We start from the raw sequence: 20,004 nt of genomic DNA, 5'->3' as shown, positions 1-20,004 counted from the left end.
TTAAGGCCCCCTTTTATTTATTACCTATATTTATGATTTCCCTCCAACATCAGTTCTAGTATCCGCCTTTTCACTGATGACTGTGCCATCTATCGTCTGTTAACCCGTCCGATGTAACCAAGCTTCAAACAGACATTTTACGCATCTAAGAGCGGTGTAACACTTGGTTAATGTCATTAAATTCTACTAAAACCTCTGTTCTTTCTTTCCACCGCTGTCGCAATCACCTGGACGCCATTTATACCATAAACAATATCCCCATATCATCAGTAGACTCCTAAAAATATCTAGGCATCCACTTGAGCAAAGATTTCACCTGGTCGCAACACGTTCACCATATAACTAATTCAGCTAACCAAATTTTAGGGTACTTACGCGTAACCTGGCCTTAGCACCCCGTTCAATAAAACTGCTTGCTTACTTAACATTTGTACGGTCGAAATTAGAGTTTGCATGCGCCGCGTACGATCCTTCTTTTACTAATCTTATTGAAACTCTAGAATCCGTCCAGAATCGCGCTGCAAGATTTATTTGTTCCGACTATTCATATCACACCATCGTCTCCACACTTAAATCTCGGCTTAACCTTCCTACATTGGCCTGTCGCCACAAGATCATTCGTCTTTTCTTATATATAACAAATTTTACCATACCTTTGATCCTGAAACTATATCACACGCGCTCATCGTATTTCTCGTAGCTCTCATCCTAACGCCGTCTATCCAATGGAAGCCCTCACCGATACATATTATTAGTCTTTCTTCTTGAAAAGAGCTCCAGGCTGGAATGGTCTTCCATCCGAAGTGGCAATCATCACCAACTTCAGCCAATACAAAACCGCCATCGAAGATATTTTGTATTCATATTAAATTTCATAGCCCACCCCTCATGCAATGTCCCCGGACTTCTGATGAATAAATAAATAAATAAAACAAAATAAACACAAATTACGTGCCGTGCGAACTTTGGAACTGTAATATTGTACACGACTTAATTTTGGTGACCTCAACACTTGGCGAATTCTGCAAATCTCGCAGTTTGTGGATATTTTCGAGCACAAATTTCGGACAGCACACCCGACAAATTATACTTGGTGCGTGCTACATCCTGCTCCACTCTTACGAAACGTACCTCACCAAGAAAATAACGCAAGCAAAAATTATCACTGTTGTTCCTCAAAAAGAACGTTTCTCTTTCAAGTTTATTATGTTTACATTTTGCATTTTCACACCATTGTATTTGTGTATTTCATTTTGTATTGTTAATAGTTTGCATTTTGCATTTGCACGTTTTACTAATCTTGTTTGTTTTATGTATATATCGATAACATGTTTTTGCCCCTCCTGCTTGGGCCTATACTGATGCCTGATGCCTGCCCTCATGCATTGCCTCAGCCAGAACGTAAGTCCACACTGCCCTAGTAAATCCACTTCGTTTAGGCGGTGAATATGCTCTCAAAAGCCTTCAACGTCTATGACGGTCTCTGTGGTCATATGGGAAGGGCTCGATATAGCAAACAAATTAATATAAAACGAAAAAAAAAAATAAACCCTCGCGTGGTGGCTGTGGGAGGCTGCCGTTAAAAGGCTTCTTTCTCTTTAAGCGCTCAGCGGTGAGAATTGCAAAGAGCTATTTATAGAAGCAACAGCGCATTCTCATTTAGAAGAGAACCTTTCGAATGGGAGGAGTTGCTATCCCCTTTCGACTTCTAGTTTCAAATACGAACAGCGCCACTTCGAGACAATTATGTAGACTTCTGTCGAGATTTTGCGATCATTATTCATGGCGCCTATTTCTCGCGAGCTGCATGCCACCAGGAAAAACGCGAAAGTTAGATGGTTAACAGCCAGGACAATATACAATGTCAGTTCCTAACATACTAATCCTTTTAGTCGGAAATTTAAACTTTCCAGCCATAATATAGTTTAACTGGGCACGAACAATTTCGAAAAATAAAGTAGAAACTGTATTTCTTAACATGTGTATTACGTTCGGCCTCCCGCAGCTCATCTCTACGCCAACAAAGCATAATGATCAGTCTTCCAGCACGCTCGACCTCCTGCGCACCACACATCCTGATAACCTTTGTGCACTACGTTTTTCCTGCGCTTAGCAATAACGCTGTAATTCAGGCTACTTCTGAGTTTCAAGTTACATATATATCGGAGAAAAGTAGCGAAGAAGTAACCCTTTATGATACAGGTAATCATACCTCTTTTAATTAAAATTCAACTCGATGTTAGTCTTTCGTTTCTTGATACTTGTACGTTTTATTGCCATTCAGTTGGAGATAACTGGCTAACTTTTAAATCCTAAAAACAGCGGATGATCGAAGCCAATATTTCCACCATTACCGTAACCGAACGGTCGTCTTCGCCCTGCTTACATTTAAACGTTCCAACAAAAAAGAAAAGCCTCTATGCATCTCCAAGCAAATTAACCTAGCTGCAATGACAAAATACTTGAGTCTCAAGCTGCCGAAACTAAGCGATCATTCTTTTCAACCTCGCTTCCTGACACGCTGAATAATATCACTGCGCAATTCTCGAAGGCTATTGATCCATGACCAAAGCAATTAATAACAATACTCGACAATACTTGACATCGAAGTTGCAGCAATATTAAACTCATCCTTTTATTCAGTTTTTACCAAAGAGTTTGAAGGCAGCCTATCTTATTTTCCTAACCTTTAATATCATGTGATGCCTGATAATGTTATAACAACGTGGCATTTTTAAATTAATCGGCACATTGTAACTAACTCCACCTGCTGGAATTGACGACATAAACGCCATTGTACCTAAAAACAGTAAAGAAATCGCCAAAGTAATTCTGCCGTACATTTTTCAACAGTCCCTTTCATTTAGAGTGGTGCCGTTGGACAGGAAAACTGCTACGGTCATTCCAGTTCCACCAAAAAAATATCCGTATGCATCTATGTATTTATTCATTCAAATAACTCACAGGCTCCTTATGCATACGAATATTGTGTGAGTGGGGCATACAAATGAAGCAGCAAAATGTAAGAGCAAATACACCAAATAAAAGAAAACGTTACACAATGGTTACCAGAAAGTATTGAACACAAAACACTAAAAGGAAAGAAACACTTATACAAAGTTTAAATAAGGCTACGTACGACAAAACATAAGCATCATTTGAAGCTAACAAGATGGTAATAATGCGGATTTTATACAATGTCAAAACGTTATGGTTTTTAAAAGCATGTAGACGAAATATTAAGCACTTATGTCAGTTAATATTTCTCTAAACGCTGCAGTATCACTGGTATTAGTAACGTCGTCAGGAAGGTTATTCCAGAGGCTTATGGCACGTGGGAAGGCAGACAAGTTAAGTGCTTTGGTAAGACCGAAAATGTGTCTGAAGCTATTGTGATTGTGAAAGCGATGATGTACGGCATGGTTTTGACCAAGGCAACATGTTTCCATGAGGACTGTATGTCATTTTATGAGATAAACAGAGAAATGCGATTGTTCGACGTGATTCTAAATATGGAATAGATAGCGATAACTTGATGTTAGGTCACATTGGAATGATGGTTATAATCGCGAGCGACGAAGCGTGCAGTGCAGTTTTGTACAAATTCAAGACAATGTATTAAGTATGCTTGATGAGGCGAGCAGATAGGTGAAGCGAATAACAAATGTCTGATAAGCAAGTTTTCGAGTGGCAGAAGGCGCAGCGTGAAGATTACGTTTTAGATATCCGAGAGTACGTGAAGCCTTTGCTGTGATTTTATTTATGTGTGTCGACCAGGAAAGATTAGCGGTGAAATGAATGCCAAGATATTTCTATGAAGACGCCGCAGAAACTCGTTGATTATTGAGCGAATAGGTGAAAGTGGAATTCGATATGTTGCGGCTGAAAGTCATGAGTTTGCATTTGTCCGTGTTAACTGTCATTAGCCAATTACTACAGCAGTTTGTTATATGGTCCCGGTCTTCCTGTAGAGCAAGGTGATCAGGTGGATTAGAAATTTTACGGTATATAATACAGTCGTCAGCAGACAAACGTATAGTCGAGGTAATTTGAGTAGGTATAGACCGTTAATATATATTGAAAATAATAAAGGGCCCAAAACACTGCCCTTGGGAACGCCAGACGATACTTCAGAAAAGGAAGATGAACAATCATTTATGCAGGTGAATTGTTTTCGAAATGACAAAAAGGCATCGGCCAATTTTCATTGCAAGTTTATGGCCTAAACTCTAAACTGATGGAGCATTTACTTGTTTCTAACAACTTTTTTTTTTTCATCCTAGTCAGCATGAATTTAAGAATTCACCTTGTGATACAGAACTTTCACTTTTTACAGACGACATCAGCTCTCAACCAGACCTTCATACCTTAACACATTTTTTTTTCGTAAACGCACTTTATCCGCATGCTGGAATAATTTTGTTAGTAGTAAAAAACGCACGGACACAAGAAACACGACCCAAATGATTCCAGCAAGCCATTACCAACTTGCCCAACTTGAAGTTAAAACGAAGTTTTTATCCGCATGGTGGTATGAGGTCCACGAGTATAGTGACTCTGGATATAGGAACGGTTACCTCTGCTGATATCTTGTTTACCATTGGTTCTTACTTAGCCACTGAATTGTCAAGAGGTTCTTTCAGAGTTCCGCTGCTTCATTTGGCAATTTAAGGTATCAGTTGCGCTTACGACTAGCTTCGAGATGAAGAGGTCGAATTAAGCTAGAAATATTTCCTGTCATTTTTTTTTTTCATTTGGAAGTATTTCGGACGGAAATTGGCATTAGTTTAAGCTCTGGCTTTGGCATCGTGCTCCTCTCGGCTTCGGGCCTATGGGAGACGAAGACTGCAGCGAATTGGAGCTAAAAGGTAGAGTCTGCAGTAGAGAGCACATTGTAATCCTGTAAACTTTGTAAGCGCTGATCTCTAATCGACATAACGCCTGCCTGAAATATAAAGTTAATTTGTAATGGCAAATCACTTGCGTTTAGAAAACCTTAGGGTGTGCTTTCTGGATAGACAGCTCCTTCAAAGTCGGTAGGTCACATTTTTCAACTACCAAACTGTTGCTCTAACACCCCACTCTGAATGGAAGTTTATCGTCGCATTTTCTGTGTACTGCAATAGTACGCGGCGGTATCAGCCGCACGTAAAAAAAAAAAAAAAAAAAAAGAAAAAAAAAACACGCACAAATGCGAGACGTTTTTGTACCGCGTGATGCTTTGAGCAACTATAGAGTGTGCCCTCCCAGCCACTCACATCTTTACGTATGTTCGTGGCAGCGATGCATCCTCGTTTCCTGCGATGCATCTAACTTTGCCTCGAGACAAGCTCCTCTGAGGAGTAAGCGCAGTGACCCGATTCACTGTAGCCAACGGAGTCGGAAAGGTGCCAGTGCTGAAAATAGAAGGCAATCAGGCCGCAGACAACGAAACCTCAGCGCTCGCAACGTACTAGCTGAACGTGAGCACTTTGTCAGCACTGGTGGAACACTCGAGCTCACCCGCACTGCAGTATAGTCGCCAGTGCCATGGGGCTGCTGTAATGTGTTGACAAAGGTTGGCGCTTAGCTGCCGTTGGTTTGTTTAGACATCGCTGGGAAAGCGGCGGCGACGGAGGGCTCACCGTGCCGTTCGCTCGGTGTGGAAAGGGCACTTGGCGCTAACTAGATTTCTAGGACAACGCCCGACTGCTGCATCGTAAATCCTGTCAGATGTTCCAAACAAAGGCAGTAAAAAGCCACGGCTGACATATGGAACAAAATACGCCATGGCCGCTCTCCGTAGCGCAGGTACTGCATTCAGCGATAAAGTGGCCTTGAGAAAGACCGACTGGAATTTCGCAACGGCGTGGGAAGGAGTGCGTCTGCGTGACGGAACCGTTTAGGAGGACGACTGGCCAGCCTCGTGGCGAGTCGGCCACCCCGACGGTAGCAGCAACGGCCATCCCGCGGCCAGAGTCCCTGACCGGCGATAGGAGCCGTCGTTCGGACGGCACGGCCGCGCTGCACTGCTCGCGCTAATGGAAACTAACGGCGGCCATCGCTGCCGCTCGGGGAATATGAGCGCGGGCCAAGCCGACCGGCCAAAGCTGGCGGCCCGCGCGCGTTAATGGAGCGAGCAGAGATTTCGCTGAGTCACCTCGCGCTCGTGGCAAAAACGTCGTGGCAAAAACGAGCGCCCACTTCTCGGAAATATGAGCGCCATTTATCAAGAGGCTGGCTCGCTGTCCCCCTCTTCGCGCTAGCCAGTCCACTACTATACGCTAGCGCGAGTTTCTTTGTTTTCAGAGGCTTGCGAGCACGCAAGCTCGCGCTTGTCTTCACTCTTAGTATTCATCTGTACGCGCGTAACGCCGCACCATATACGTCGGCTCGTGGTGCACGTGCGCATTATAATTTGCCAAAACATCCCTATAGGGCCGGTAGGAGGACCGAGAATAAATGGGCTGAAGACGGCAACATCGTTGTGGACGGTTGCCGTTTTTTTAATTGCGCCGCCGCACGCCATCTCGATCTGTGGGCGAACATTTAGTCCTGCACGTGTGGAGGAACGCGTCGCCTCAGAACTAGGAGAGTTTTAATTTGGCCCTGGGGCCCAGTCTTATCGCTCGCGCACTCCTCCTGGGGCGCTTCATTTACTTGGCGCGTCTAAGCGTTGGGTTTCCAGTGGGGGCGCTCGCTTAAGTGCGTGCACAGGGCGAGCGAAGCTCCTCTAGAACACTACGCTAGCGTAATGCTCATATTGCGGGCCAGTCGCAGGTACTCCTCACGAATATCTTCAAAGGAATATTTTTCACAATTACATTCTCTCTGTCAAGAAAGCCTCCCGATAGCACTCTTGCAATAAATGCAAATGTACTACCGTGGCCATTTCACTATGCAAATGGGGGCTGAATATGCAGGAAAAGGCGCCTTTTTTCAAGCTGACATTTTTTTGATTCTGAAACATTTTATTGGCTTCGTTTACTTCTTTTCTAGAAAATGTATGACAATAACTGAAAGGGCTAGAGTGAGAGCATAAATATATATAAAAAAAAACTCAAGGTACCATGTTTTCCACTTTTAGTTCGAAATCATTTCTAGCCTAGCAAGATGGATTTCACTGATTTCCGGTTTCTGTCCGCGTAATCGAGTGATTTTATGGCAACAACGAAGCCTGGCTTTGCTATACCTGGTTATACTATGAGTTACTATGAGTGGTGACTACCATGGCTATGTCCTTAAGCAAAGCTCAAGATAAGAGGTAATCAGGCCTAATTAGCATTAATTAAACTCGTGTGAAGCACACGTTCGGAAAGGAAGTCTGAACGAGTCTGAACAAATATTGGCGTAACTATGCCTTCCTACGCCTCACAGTTTTAGGGCTGGTTAAACCTAATATCCTTAGCTAAGCTAAAGGCCTGCAAGATCACATTACAGTAGTGCTGTATTAAGACATGCCGGCCGTAATTACAACTGCAAAAGCGTAATTAAGCATTATTAGTCTAAGCCCAATCAGCCTCATACTACTTGTTCAGTGCGAAAGTAACTTCGCACTTAAAACTCTCGCTTGCCTTAGTTTTAGCTTAGTTCTTTTCGGTGTTTTATGTTTTTGGCAAGAAAAAAAGTCATTTGAAACTCTAATAACGGGTGTCAAAGCTAGACCTAACCAAGCTTTCAACAGGATGGACTGTCTCAGTATGTCGTAACCACATGGTGACCTTTGAGAGTCGGGTTGTTTATTCTGCAGTATACTTCTCGCTCCACAAATGTAATTAGTGTGCAACGTTTAATTAACTAATTTTGAATTATCGGATTCAAGAAGAAAGTGTAATATTGGAAGCTGTAGATAGTTTTGAAGATCAGCTGACTGAAATCTTTACAGCAAACCAGTGTTTACGAAAAGGTTTTCTTTTTATTTTACTAGCCTTAAGGATAACGCACACAATAAAAAAAAAATCGTGTAGTCCTAGGTACCTACTCAGAGAGAAAAGCATCTTTTCTCTGAAGGGCTCCCTAGCTTGGGGGGTTTGCGTGTGTACTGGGCGAGAAATATGCGTCAGCAGGTGGTGACGTGCTCATTTCCAAGGACAGACGTGCACATATTCGGCTGCGCAGAAATAGAGCCCTTTTTCTTTGCGAGAAACGTGATTTAAAATATTGTGACGAAATTCATGTTTTCTCAATGCGTACAAATTATTGCTGCGTATCCTTTTGTTGTTGCTGAAAAGCGCTGCCAGGAAATAAAGATTTTCATTCGCGAACATTAACACTGCTGAAGTGTGTATTTATTTTATTTCATGCTTTTTCAGCCAGGAGCTAGGACGAAAGATGGAATCTTCTTTTCTTCAGAAAGAAGAAACATGATACAGGTGATACAGCTGGTACTTTGATTTGAATACTGTAGCCAGCTGTTTTTCAAGAAGGTCGAAAATTTCTGAATTAACACTTCGTTTATTGCTGGAAATAATTAAAAGATAGCTAATTAGCATTAGAAAATTATTTCACCTCGGATAAACAAATAAAATGCTGCAGACAAGATCACGCGTTTCTCATCATCCTTGATCTCGTTTTGCTGGGCAGTACGAGCCATCATTCTAAAGGCTTGGTTATTTTAGCTGAGGAACCTTGAACAAAAATTCGAAAAAGCCATGATGAAAAAATTCAAGTTGTAAACACTTTTCGCATTATATTTTCTATAATATACGAACGTAAAGTAGTGGCCATGGTACGAAAACTTGTTTGTCCAAAAATAAGCCGGAGAATGTTTACAACCATAGCAGCTTATACCATGATTTTCTTAGAAGAAAACTAAGATCGCCGAGAGCAATGTCGAGCCCATTCTACGTGGAAATGATCCTATATGTTTTGTTTCCAGCCATATGGGTGCGCGTATATGCACATTAAAGGTAATCACCTTTACGATTTAAACCTACTCTATCTCAAAGGACTACCCTCTACACATTCACCCAACGACCTTAAAATATGTATTGGGTACACCTAGCTTACTCCACGTGCGAACGAGCTATTCCCGCAGCCTCCACTTACGCACCAAATCTGAAATAAAAGGTACACATAACAGAGAGCAGTGTATGCTCAAGGATGCTTCGTGCAACAACGATCGCAATATTTCGCACGCAGGTCGTTTCCTTCTTCCAATGATCGTTCAGTCTAAAACGGGAAAATTTGGAAACGATCCTGCTGTCCCCGGGCCTCCCAATCTACTTTTTAGAAAGCGCTACGGGCAGAGTGATGGTTATTTTCTTATGCTGTAGTATCAGTCTTGTAAAAACCGTGGAATCGCAGATGTTCTTTTCTTTTTACATAATGCGGCATTAAAAAACTACGAATGATAGGTACTTTCATGAAGAAAGTGAAATATACATTGTCTTAATAATATGCTCGTCAATGAAAGTTTGTTAGAACATTGTTTTTTTTTTTTTTGTGTGTGGTTGGCCTTAATCCACTCATTTCAGCGGTAATTTAAACGATTTCATGTTCAGAGGAACTTTCTTAAAAGCTGTTGCAGGCAGCTTTTTAATAAAAAGTCCTAATTGAAATAGAAGGTGTTTCCTTGGATATCCCAAATCCAGTCTGATATACCCGTATACACTGTGGAGTTGTTTATGCTAACGAAGCGGCATATATCACTGCTAAGATGAATTTGGGTGGTGACTGTAGGAAACGATATTTGCAATGGAGTTCGGTAGTTTTCATTGTGAAGTGGAGTGAAGTAGCGTATTCCTGATTTCAACTAGGATAATACTCCTATCAACTCGCGCTTATTTTCTCAACCATTCTAGACTAGTCCTATTTATTGATGTTACCCTTATAATTTTCCTGGCTATTGCTCACGGCGTTTCTCCTCAATTTATTTCGAAAGCTTTTCGCCCCCTTCCAAATTTCAGCCCCTTATCACAGCGCAGTAAATATACCATTATTATTTATCCTACATAACATGGCATGATTTTACTAATGATTTGCGAATACCTGTCAAATGCACTTCGCCCCGTTCCTTTGGTTAGTTGCCTGTTATGGTCTGGATCAGCCGCCCCACTATGCGCCTAGATAGATATGCTATCTTAACGTCTGCAATACTTCCTTCATATCGCGAACTGCTCTTTGCTTCTACTGATGAAAATCGTTTTTGTCTTTTTTGTATTCAATATTGTCCGACCGAAGGCTTTGAGGACCTAAGCCCTTATAGGTGCTTAAGTACTCAAATATGCGCCGCAGGTTCTCCCATGGCTTATTTGAGGCTAACGTCATCAGAAAATTCAAGGTTCAAATCAATTCTTTATTAGCCTTGTCTGCAGCTATTCATAATCTAGCCCCCTTGATGCCTGTTTCAAATACGCCGAGAATACAAACTGAGATGTTGTTCTATGTAGCCCGCCACCCTTTCTGATTGGTACATAAGCTCGTAAATTCTGCGGCGGAATATAAATGTTGCATAGTCCGCGCAGATGAATTTCAGGAATTTTGTACATGCCTTCTCCTACATCTGTTCACGCAGTAACTGCCTGAATGGCGACATATCAGTTGAATAAACTATCAATGTATTAAAACTATAACGGGTGTCGCAGGTAAATGTAATCAAGTTTTTAAGACGACGGCTAAAAATGGCCAGTAAATAAACCTACATAAATGTACGTTAATGCAAACGTTAATGCTAGCCGTTTGTAGAGACAATACACAACACGTTGATTGACGCTTCGTTCCTCAAGGCAAGAAATAGCTTAAAACATAACTAATTTTTACTTAATATTTACTCACCTTTCTCGAAAGAAAAATACTACGTACGAGGCCGAGCGCCTCTCAACAGCCATCAGTTGGTTTTATTGGAGCAAGGAGGACCCGCCCTCCATTTAAAAGCTTGGTTAAATTCAGCAAGGATATTAGGTATAGTGGGGATAGTTATAATCTGCACGTATTAATCTAACTTCACGAGCGGTTGAATATATAAGGTTCCTTCTCCAGCACCCTTTCTGCACGGAATCTAGCCTGATCCCTGGATTCACTGAAGTACATTGCTATTCTAGTTATGTTTCCGAAGATCATTATAGATACGTTGTACGCAGCGGGGAGTAAGCTACTCGGTCCATTATACTTGCTCAGGTCTGTCAACATTTAGTTTATTTATTTATGATATTTTCTATTTATTCATTTATTTACTTACTGTACACACCTGCAGTACCAGAACATATTGTTGCAAAGGGAGAGCATACACGAACAGGACAAAAGGCCTGTGAAATTAAAAACAGGTAAACAGAAGTAAAATAGCAAAAAAAGGAAGAAACTACAAGGCATGACTTAGCAATCATTAGAGGGACGACTGCACTAATCTATACGTCTAAGAGGGCCCGGAACATTGACCCGAATCGGCACTAGACAGTTAATTGAGGTGGCCCATTCCAATCATGCATTGATAGTGAAATAAAAAAAAAAGTTTTGATAAGTGTTAGTTCTGCATTGCATTTCTCTGATTTTTTCATGCATACATCAAATCTACTAGACTTGAAATGCGGTGGGAACAAATAAATTTCTTTGTTTTTATTTTTACATCGTAAATTTTACAAACAATTCTCTACCCGGTAGTTATTTCGGCGTGTAGAAAAGAGCTCCAATCCCAGCATTAATTTAATGCTACTAACACTACTAGATTAGGATAAGTTTTGCATAACTCTATGCTTCCGTAGTAACGCATTGCGCAAACATGGTAACACCCTTATATGTTACTTGATCTTCATTTGTCGATTGTTCACTTTAAATTGCTTGTAAGGCTGTTTTTATTTTTCTTTCATCGTCCTCACAAAATTCGTTCCTTCGCATGACCAAAAACAAGAGGCACTTTAATTCGAACTGCCCAGGTTCAACGTGATTTTCGCAGTGCATTCAATAAAATCCTAATTGCTGTCGAAATGATGCTGAACACTAGAGTGTCCTCACTCATATTCAAACGCGATGAGAAACCAACGTTTCTCCATGTTTCAAACTCTATACTTATGAATTCATCCCACATGTGCTTTCTTGCGCTATCTACGATGCGTAGCATACCGCAATAACTGAAAATAGCAGTCCGGAGCGAATTGGTACGACACGATTTTAAAATTATTGCGAAACACAAAACAAGGACCTGAGAAAGTAAGCAAGACATGAAACTCGGGGGTGCTCGTGAGCCTCCAGCCTATTTAGTTTCCTTGCGGTATACCGTAATTTTAATGTCATGCACAGTGAACTCGCTCTCTGGAACGCTTTCTATGATTGGGGATTCCGTCCGGTTCATCCTTCATCTCATTGAGCTTTTCTTCGTTTGAAACACAGCAGAAATAGAGCCAAAACTTGCTTACGGCCTGTCGTTTAAAGGTGGCACAGAGGCGTTGCATGCTAATGCAGGTTGGCGCGAAACCTGCATTAGCATCTCTAATGCACGAATAGATCGAGCGCCCGGTGGCTCCCCATCTGCGCATCCCGACGACGGCCGCGCGTCCCGCTGTATACGAGCGCCCAGTGCGACGAGGTAGTCTCGACACTCACGATGAGAAAGCATCCCAGGGAGCGGGCGTGGCAGTCCTCCAGCTCTCGCAGAGTGGCAGCGGCTGGCCGCAGCCGCGGGTCCTGGCCCTGTTGCAGATCCAAGAGCTCCACATCCACGCCCAGGGAGGCGCAGTGCCGCTGAAGCTCGGGCAGCACATTTTCTTGCACCACGCGACGCTCGTGCTCGAAGTCTGCGCAGAGATGACACCAATTAGCCACAGCCGCAATGCATAACACTGCCGCGTCAGTGACAACACTGTTATGTTAGTAAAGCAGGTTCACTGGCCCAATATCCATTCGTTTTTCTAAGTAAAATAATTCGTAATTTTCATCGATTTTTGCGCTATTATTAATGTCTAGATTTCATTTATTCTACTTTAAACCGCATCCGTTTCATCCGCATCAAGCCGCTGACTAAACCTCGGTTTCAGTTCGCCGCCCAACCCCCGTTTCGCAGTGTTGTGTATAGGTACGCGTTGGTGATGAGGTGTGCAGGACTGCAGCATCTCTCTTCCCATTAGGACCCGGTCAAGCGGAAAGCAAGGAATCCGACAATTTCTCCGCGGATTTTTTTTTTCAGACTTTTTTTTTTCAAATTTTTTCAGTGGTCTATTTCGCGGGATTGGTTATGCAGACCGTGATCATCCGTGGTTTTCCTAACACATCGGAAAAACTGCTTTATAGTTTTACGCACATATTAATCCCTCAAGGCGTCGCACTGTTTGGATCTTCTCTACGGTATAGAGCTATTTTCAGCGCATTGGATCTGCAGTAATATTGCACAATAAAAGAAAGACTAGCTGGAGACGAGACACTGCTTAGAAATACAAAACGAAGACAAAAGGTAAGCCAAATCGTCCAGCTTTGACGATTTTGAGCTCTAAGTCTCGTCTATAAAGAGAGAGAGCGCGTGTACAAGTTCTGAAGTCTGCCAGAATCTCGCATGATTTCAAGATTTCACCTCTGGGGTGTAGCAGTAACAATTAATAAAAATACTAGCGCATATAACACAAAGGCAAATACATAGAAGAAGATAGGACGACCGATCGTTAGCGCTCGTCCTGTCTTCTTTTATGTCTTTGTCTGTGTTATATGCGCTAGTATGTTTTTTATTAATGATGACACACTAACTAGCCCACCTTTCTGTCTCGACTGTAGTAGTAAAGAAAGAAAGCAAGAAAAAAAGAACGAAAGGAAGAAAGAAAGAAAGAAAGAAAGAAAGAAAGGAAGAAAGAAAGAAAGAAAGAAAGAAAGAAAGAAAGAAAACGAAAGGAATAGAAAAAAAAGAAGAAAGAACGAGCGACCTGCTAATGCATTTATTTATGTTTTTGTCTGTGTTATATGCGCTAGTATGTTTTTTATTAATGATGCCAGACTAACTAGCCCATCTTTCTGCCTCGACTGTAGTAGTAAAGAAAGAAAGAAAGAAAGAAAGAAAGAAAGAAAGAAAGAAAGAAAGAAAGAAAGAAAGAAAGAAAGAAAGAAAGAAAGAAAGAAAGAAAGAAAGAAAGAAAGGAAGAAAGATGGAAATAAATAAAGAAAAAAGACAGAAAACGAAAGGAATAGAAAAAAAAGAAGAAAGAACGAGCGACCTGCTAATGCATTTATTTATGTCTAGCGCGAAAAAGTGTGCAACCATTTTTTTTCGCCGACTTCAATCAAAAGGCATCAAGCATTGGTGACGTTATCCTGTCTTCTTGCAACAGTCGGAAGCAAACGTCAGAGCTCGGTCTTATAAAAGGGTTGAACAGGGTCTTATAACAGCATAAAAATATAAAAAATCGACTGTGACGCTATCCATAATTACTGAAGAGAAAGGAGACGTTGCTGATAGGTAGGCCTCACCTCTATCTATTTTCATATCGTGTCTGCTTGGCGTGTGCAAACGGGACGAGCAGTTGTCATTAATCCGACAAGCCACCCACTTGTCAGCTTGTAATATCGCCCTAAGGGATCGAATTGTTTAGAGTAGAAAATTAGTTGTGGTTTAGCTCTGGTTAACCCTAGTTGAATTGCGAAGGTAGCGGCGGAAGCTTCTTTTGCCTGCTACATTATTCCCCTATCACGCCCTATCAGTGTAAGGTGCTACATTAATGGGACACTTAAGCTTATCCTTTATCCGGAGGCAGCGCTAGCAGCGACTGACTGATGCCGCCGACGCCGCTAGCGAGTCAAGGCAACGTGACTGCGTAGAACACCGTCGCCGCCATGCAGAAAGAAAAGGGGGTCCCCCCCTCCCCCCCCCCCCCCCCCTCTTCCTGCTTGGCAGCGAGGGTGCTCTCCGGTTACCGAAACACCGGCTGATCACGGTGCGTGCATCCCGTTCTCACTCGCTTCACTCGCAAGCGGCGTCAGCGGCATCAATCAGTCGCTGCTATCTGTTCGTCGCGCAACGTTCCTGTGGCCAACGCCCCCGCAGCCTCCTGATAATTGCTCTCCTTATTTGTCCTACCACAAATTTTCTTTCATGATAGCCAAGAACTGTTAGTGGAGTGTTTCTTGAAGGAATACGCGTGAAAAATAAAAAAGAAAATGTCTGTAATAGTACATACGTGTCTTGCTCGAACTCCTTCCCTCAATCTATCGAAAAGGTGAAACAGCTGATGAGCTGGGTTCGAATTTCGCATTAGGAAGTAACGTAATCGTCGGCAATTTTTTTATGAGGAGACCGTAGCTACGCTTCTTCACGGCGTAGCTGCGGCCACCCTAGGTCTCGCTTTGGCTGTCATAGTATTGCTGTCGCAATAAAATTACATTAAATGATCGTTGACAAAAAAAAAAAAACGTTTGGTTTGGTTCATGGAGTTTAACGTCCCAAAGCGACTCAGACTATGAGGGATGCCTTGGTGGAGGGCTCCGGAAATTTCGGCCATCTGGGCTTATTTAACGTGCACTGACATCGCACAGCACATGGGCGCCTTGCTTTCTTCCTCATCGAAAAGCGGTCTCCGCCGCGGCCGGGATAGCTACAAAAGGGGGACAGGGCAGGGACGTAAGCTCCGCCTTTAAGGGTATGGCGAGAAAACGGCAAGGTCTTGCTGGGTCTGGCAGGCTGGGGAACAGCCATGCGATACCTCCTAACCTTCAGCCGACGGCGCAAGAACTCGCAGGGCGCCGAAGCTCCGGACCAGAATGAGGGGGTGACGATGAAGTGCCCCGCACCTCCAACCAAATGTTACGATGCGGCAAGCCGATGAAGAAAGACGACAGAACATTACCGATGGCGATGGTAGATGACGTTTAATGAATTGCTAGCGGGCCTAGCGCGAGCGCTCCTGCCTGCGCCACTGCCCGCTACTTCGTCCTTGCTCCTCCGTAACAATACTTTCCTCTTGAGCGATACCGGTAAGCTGCTATGCCATAATCTGGGAGTGCTTGCCAAATGCGCTCCATCCCAATCTTATTCTTCTAACTATTTCCTTTTCGTGGTCCGGATCTGCGTTTACTACCTGTCCTAAGTTGACATATTCGCCTACTACTTCCAGTGCTTCGCTACCTAACATAAACTGCTGTTCCTCCTCTAGACTATTGAAAATTACCCTAGTGTTCTGCATATTGATTTTTCAAGCCTACCTTTCTACTTTTCCTGTCTAGGTCATTAATCATTCTTTGCAGTTCATCCCGTAAGTTACTTAGTAAGGCAATGTCATCAGCAAATCGCACATTACTGAGGTATTCTCCATCTACCCTTATCCCTAACTGCTCCCGTTCTAAGTCGCTGAATACTTCTTCTAAGCAAGCTGTTAATAGTACTGGGGAGATCGTGTGTCCTTGCCTAACAGCTTCCTTTATAGGAATTTTGTTATTTCTTTATGCAGAACTATGGTTGCTGTGCACCCCCTATATATAAAGCTTTGCTTGAAAATTTTATACCCTGCAGTTACCTAACATGCATTATCCAGCTTGAAATGAAAAGCAAAAAATAAATTTACATTTGTTGGATGGTCCCCCTCTAGACCGTCTGTAAGCTCTTGGAATATTGTCGGTAGGTATGCAGGTTTCTTTGAGTCATTTTACTAGTCGCCATTAACGAAGAGCCGGCTGCAGACTCTGCTGTTTTTGTTGGCTCCCATATTTACTAAATATGAAAGGAAACTTGCGTCAAACAAGCTGTTAGTTACGAAACGTTGAATATCACAAGTGCTAAATAACCAAATGCTTACCATTCACACACAAAAAGGAAGGTTAATTAATTTGAACCCAGGGATTTCGAATTAGCACCCAACCAGAGGTGTGGCAATTTTCCAACTTCATGCCTGTTAGTATTATTTGCACAAATAAGAGAGCATGCCCATTTGACAAGTACATGAATCGAATGATATTCTACAGCTAAATTAAGAGCCAGCTAATCTAGAACGAGTCTTCACGGCTTACCACCCGTCGTCTATGTAAACACACAGGTGCATAAAAAATAATTCACGAAACGTGGTAAGGTCTGTGTTGAAATTTATATTACGTTCACTTTGACAAACTGGCAGCACAAATAAGACGTGAACTCATAATCGCCTAGAAGGCGTGAACCGAGAAACAATGAGAACCATTACATGCCTTCCGCGAATCACTCCGGTCGTAGCATTACAGGAGAATGCGCAGCTCAACACCATCGATCAGCTGGTGCAGCAGCGCCGTGAGGCGCTCAGACTTAAAGCCTCCTTATCACATTTCATGTAAGCACTGAGGGCGTATGCAACTTCACATATTATTCAGCAGGCACCTGCGCCTGTTCTCCCTCCCTGGAAGTTTGTACAGTTAGGCGACAATAAGCTAACAGATATCCGCAGACCAACGTCTGGCAACTCGGCATCGTCCCTTCGCCAGAGATTTCAAGAGCAAGAGGCTCACCTGCCTCAAGGATCCATTTTAACATACGTGGATGTAAGCATACAAGGCTGTAAAGCAAAAACAGCAATCTACTGCCCACGGAGACCTAGCCTGAATCAGACATCTACGTTTAAACTTTCGGAACAACCTACCTTACTGCGCTGAGCTCGTGACAGTTCAGGAGGCGCTCTGCTCCGTGGACACTATCACTATGCTCCCTACGGCCCAAGTTGTCATCCGCACTGACGCACTTCAAACGGTACGTTTACTCCGATGTGTCAGCCGTTGCCCAAACATATGTCAAGACATTCATCAGCTTGCGGCGCGCATCCCGCAGTCAGCACGTATTGAGTGGGTCCCACGGGACCTTTTGCCTTCACAAAGTCAAGCTGATTTAGCGATGCGCCTCGTGACCCAAGATTCATAATTACCACAGCTCCTTGATGTGGACGACGCTACCCTCATTTTATCAAGAAAGGAACACCTCCGGCGCCGCACACGTGCTCTTATCTCTCCGTGTGCGGTATCCCTCCCCAGCGGTCTCACCCGTGCAGAGGAGGTTGCGCTTAGGTGGTCCGGGTAGGGGTTGCCCTCACACCAGCTGTCACTCGGACGTGGTCTCATTTTCGATACTTGTATCCCCGCCCAGGGGGTCCGATATGTAAAGACGGAAATGTTGAAGCCGACATTCACCATTTGCTGTGGAGCTGCCCAGCTTTGAAACCAACACGTATCCGGCACATGATGATAGCTGGCCTTTCAGCCAACAATCCTGCCTCGTATCTCGCTTGGACTCAGCGACCACATCATCGCTCACTCTTGGACTTCATAAAATCAGCCATCCTTTTTCCATTCATTAAGCATTAGCTCATTATTCATCTCATACCTTACTGATGCCCTGGAGCAATAACTATCTTAGAAAAAAAATAAAAGAAAAAAGAAGTGAACTACTTTCTCTTCCATAAACTATGAAGTAGCGGTGGCGTCTAGATATTGTGGCAGTCTAAGAGACGAAGATAGAGAGCGAGGAGGAAACCGAGAGAGCTCTACAGCCCTTTTTGGCAGATTTTAATGTCATTGTTGCGGATGCTGTGGGCTTTTCGGCAGGTTGTTTTCTGTTTCTGCGAAAGACGCTGTCTTGTTCTGGCCTAACTTATAATATCGACGCGAGGGCCGGTTGATATGTTGCGATCTTCTACTCTTTAGGAAGTCATAGCGGAAAATTATGTTTATGCTTTCAATACTGTGACTCAGCGCATAAGTTTTTTTGAACACATATCCAGTTTACTTGACTGTGACCGACATCTTCGACTTCAACTGTTTGCAACCCCATAGATCGTTCTAGTCCAGACGCACGCAGTGACAGGAGCGGCGAACTTTTGTTCCGTGTTACAGAAGATGCGGGACTGGTTGATACAGGGGTGCCCTGTCGCGCTTCTAGATCATTCACCCACATTCAGGGGCATTCTGACCCTCGTCTAGACCGGATCTATGCATCTTGTGCATTAGTTTCCCGCTGGCTTGTTTGCGAAACTATACCGGTTTCGTTTTCTGCTCATTGCATAGTAGTAGCCCGGCTCGTTGGCAATGACCATTAAAAGCTTAGGCCGTAGTGGGAACCTTGGAAGTGAAACTCATCGCTGGTAAATGACAAAGAATTTATCATCCGTGTGTGCTCAGAGCTCCAATCATGTTTTTCCAGAGATCTACCATTGTTCGCCGCTTGGGAAATGTTCAAGCAAGAAGTACGTGTAATAGCAATTGAACTTGCCTCAATTAAATCTTTATACAAAAAACATTAGGAGCAGGCACTTAACAAAAACTTGTGTAACCTGTATGAACTAGAATGTGAATCCCCTAGATCATATACGGACGAAATTGCTAGCGTCAAAAGTGAATTACAAAGGCATGATGCGGAACGATACTGGGGTGCCTTAATTCTATCTCGTGTCAAGCGTGCTTTGCACTGCGAACGGCCGACACGGCAAGCTTTGCTTGATGAACGTCATCGTAATGGCACATTGGTTACGAGTACGAGTGAGGTTACGTCCGCATTCGTGGATTATTACTCGATGTTGTTTAGGGCCACTCCTCCTGTAAGAAATTGACCTTATCTCGCGTTTCACATCTCTGGTGACCCCTTTATCAGAAGATGATTGTGCTGTAATTAGTAGCCCTTTCACGCAGCAAGAGGTAGAAGTGGAAATTGATCAATTACTTCTCTCAAAAACGCCTGGTCCTGATGGCATTTCCTGTGAGTTTTACAAAGCTTTTAAACAAGTTCTTGCTCATATCCTGCTAGATGTCTTCGTGATGAGTTTTAACCTAGAAGTCCTTCCTGAGACTTTTACAAAATTCCACACAGTCCTAATTCCAAAGAGTACTGATGAAGAAAAATTACGCTCAGTAGAAGGCTATAGACCAATCACACTGGCATATGTGAATTATAAGATCTTCGCCAAAATTTTATCAAATCGCCTACAGTTCGCAATGTCGGTTCTGATTGGCCCTCACCAGACGTGCAGCTTGAAGGGCCGTGTCATACAAAGTAATGTATCTATTGCGCGCACAATTCTCGAATCGTGCTCCTGCTCTCATGATCAGGTTGCTTTACTTCAGGTCGACCTCGCAAAAGCATTTGATCGAGTTCGTCATTCTTTCCTGTTT

The 20,004-nt window shown here is 43.1% G+C and overlaps 1 protein-coding gene across 1 annotated transcript in view; it reads right to left on the bottom strand.

Moving 5' to 3' along the window:
- The window catches only part of LOC146203500 (protein qui-1), a 587,371-nt gene that overhangs the window by 161,882 nt on the left and 405,485 nt on the right, over positions 1-20,004 (bottom strand). The window contains exon 5 of the mRNA XM_084588801.1: positions 12,517-12,707. Within this exon, the coding sequence (XP_084444927.1) occupies positions 12,517-12,707 (191 nt within the window). The remainder of the gene's footprint in view (positions 1-12,516; positions 12,708-20,004) is intronic.

Source organism: Amblyomma maculatum, chromosome 1, assembly GCF_055883805.1.
Source record: "Amblyomma maculatum isolate TAMU_Amacu chromosome 1, ASM5588380v1, whole genome shotgun sequence".
In the NCBI taxonomy this organism is placed as follows: Eukaryota; Metazoa; Arthropoda; class Arachnida; order Ixodida; family Ixodidae; genus Amblyomma; species Amblyomma maculatum.
This window is presented reverse-complemented; position numbering and strand designations above follow the sequence as displayed.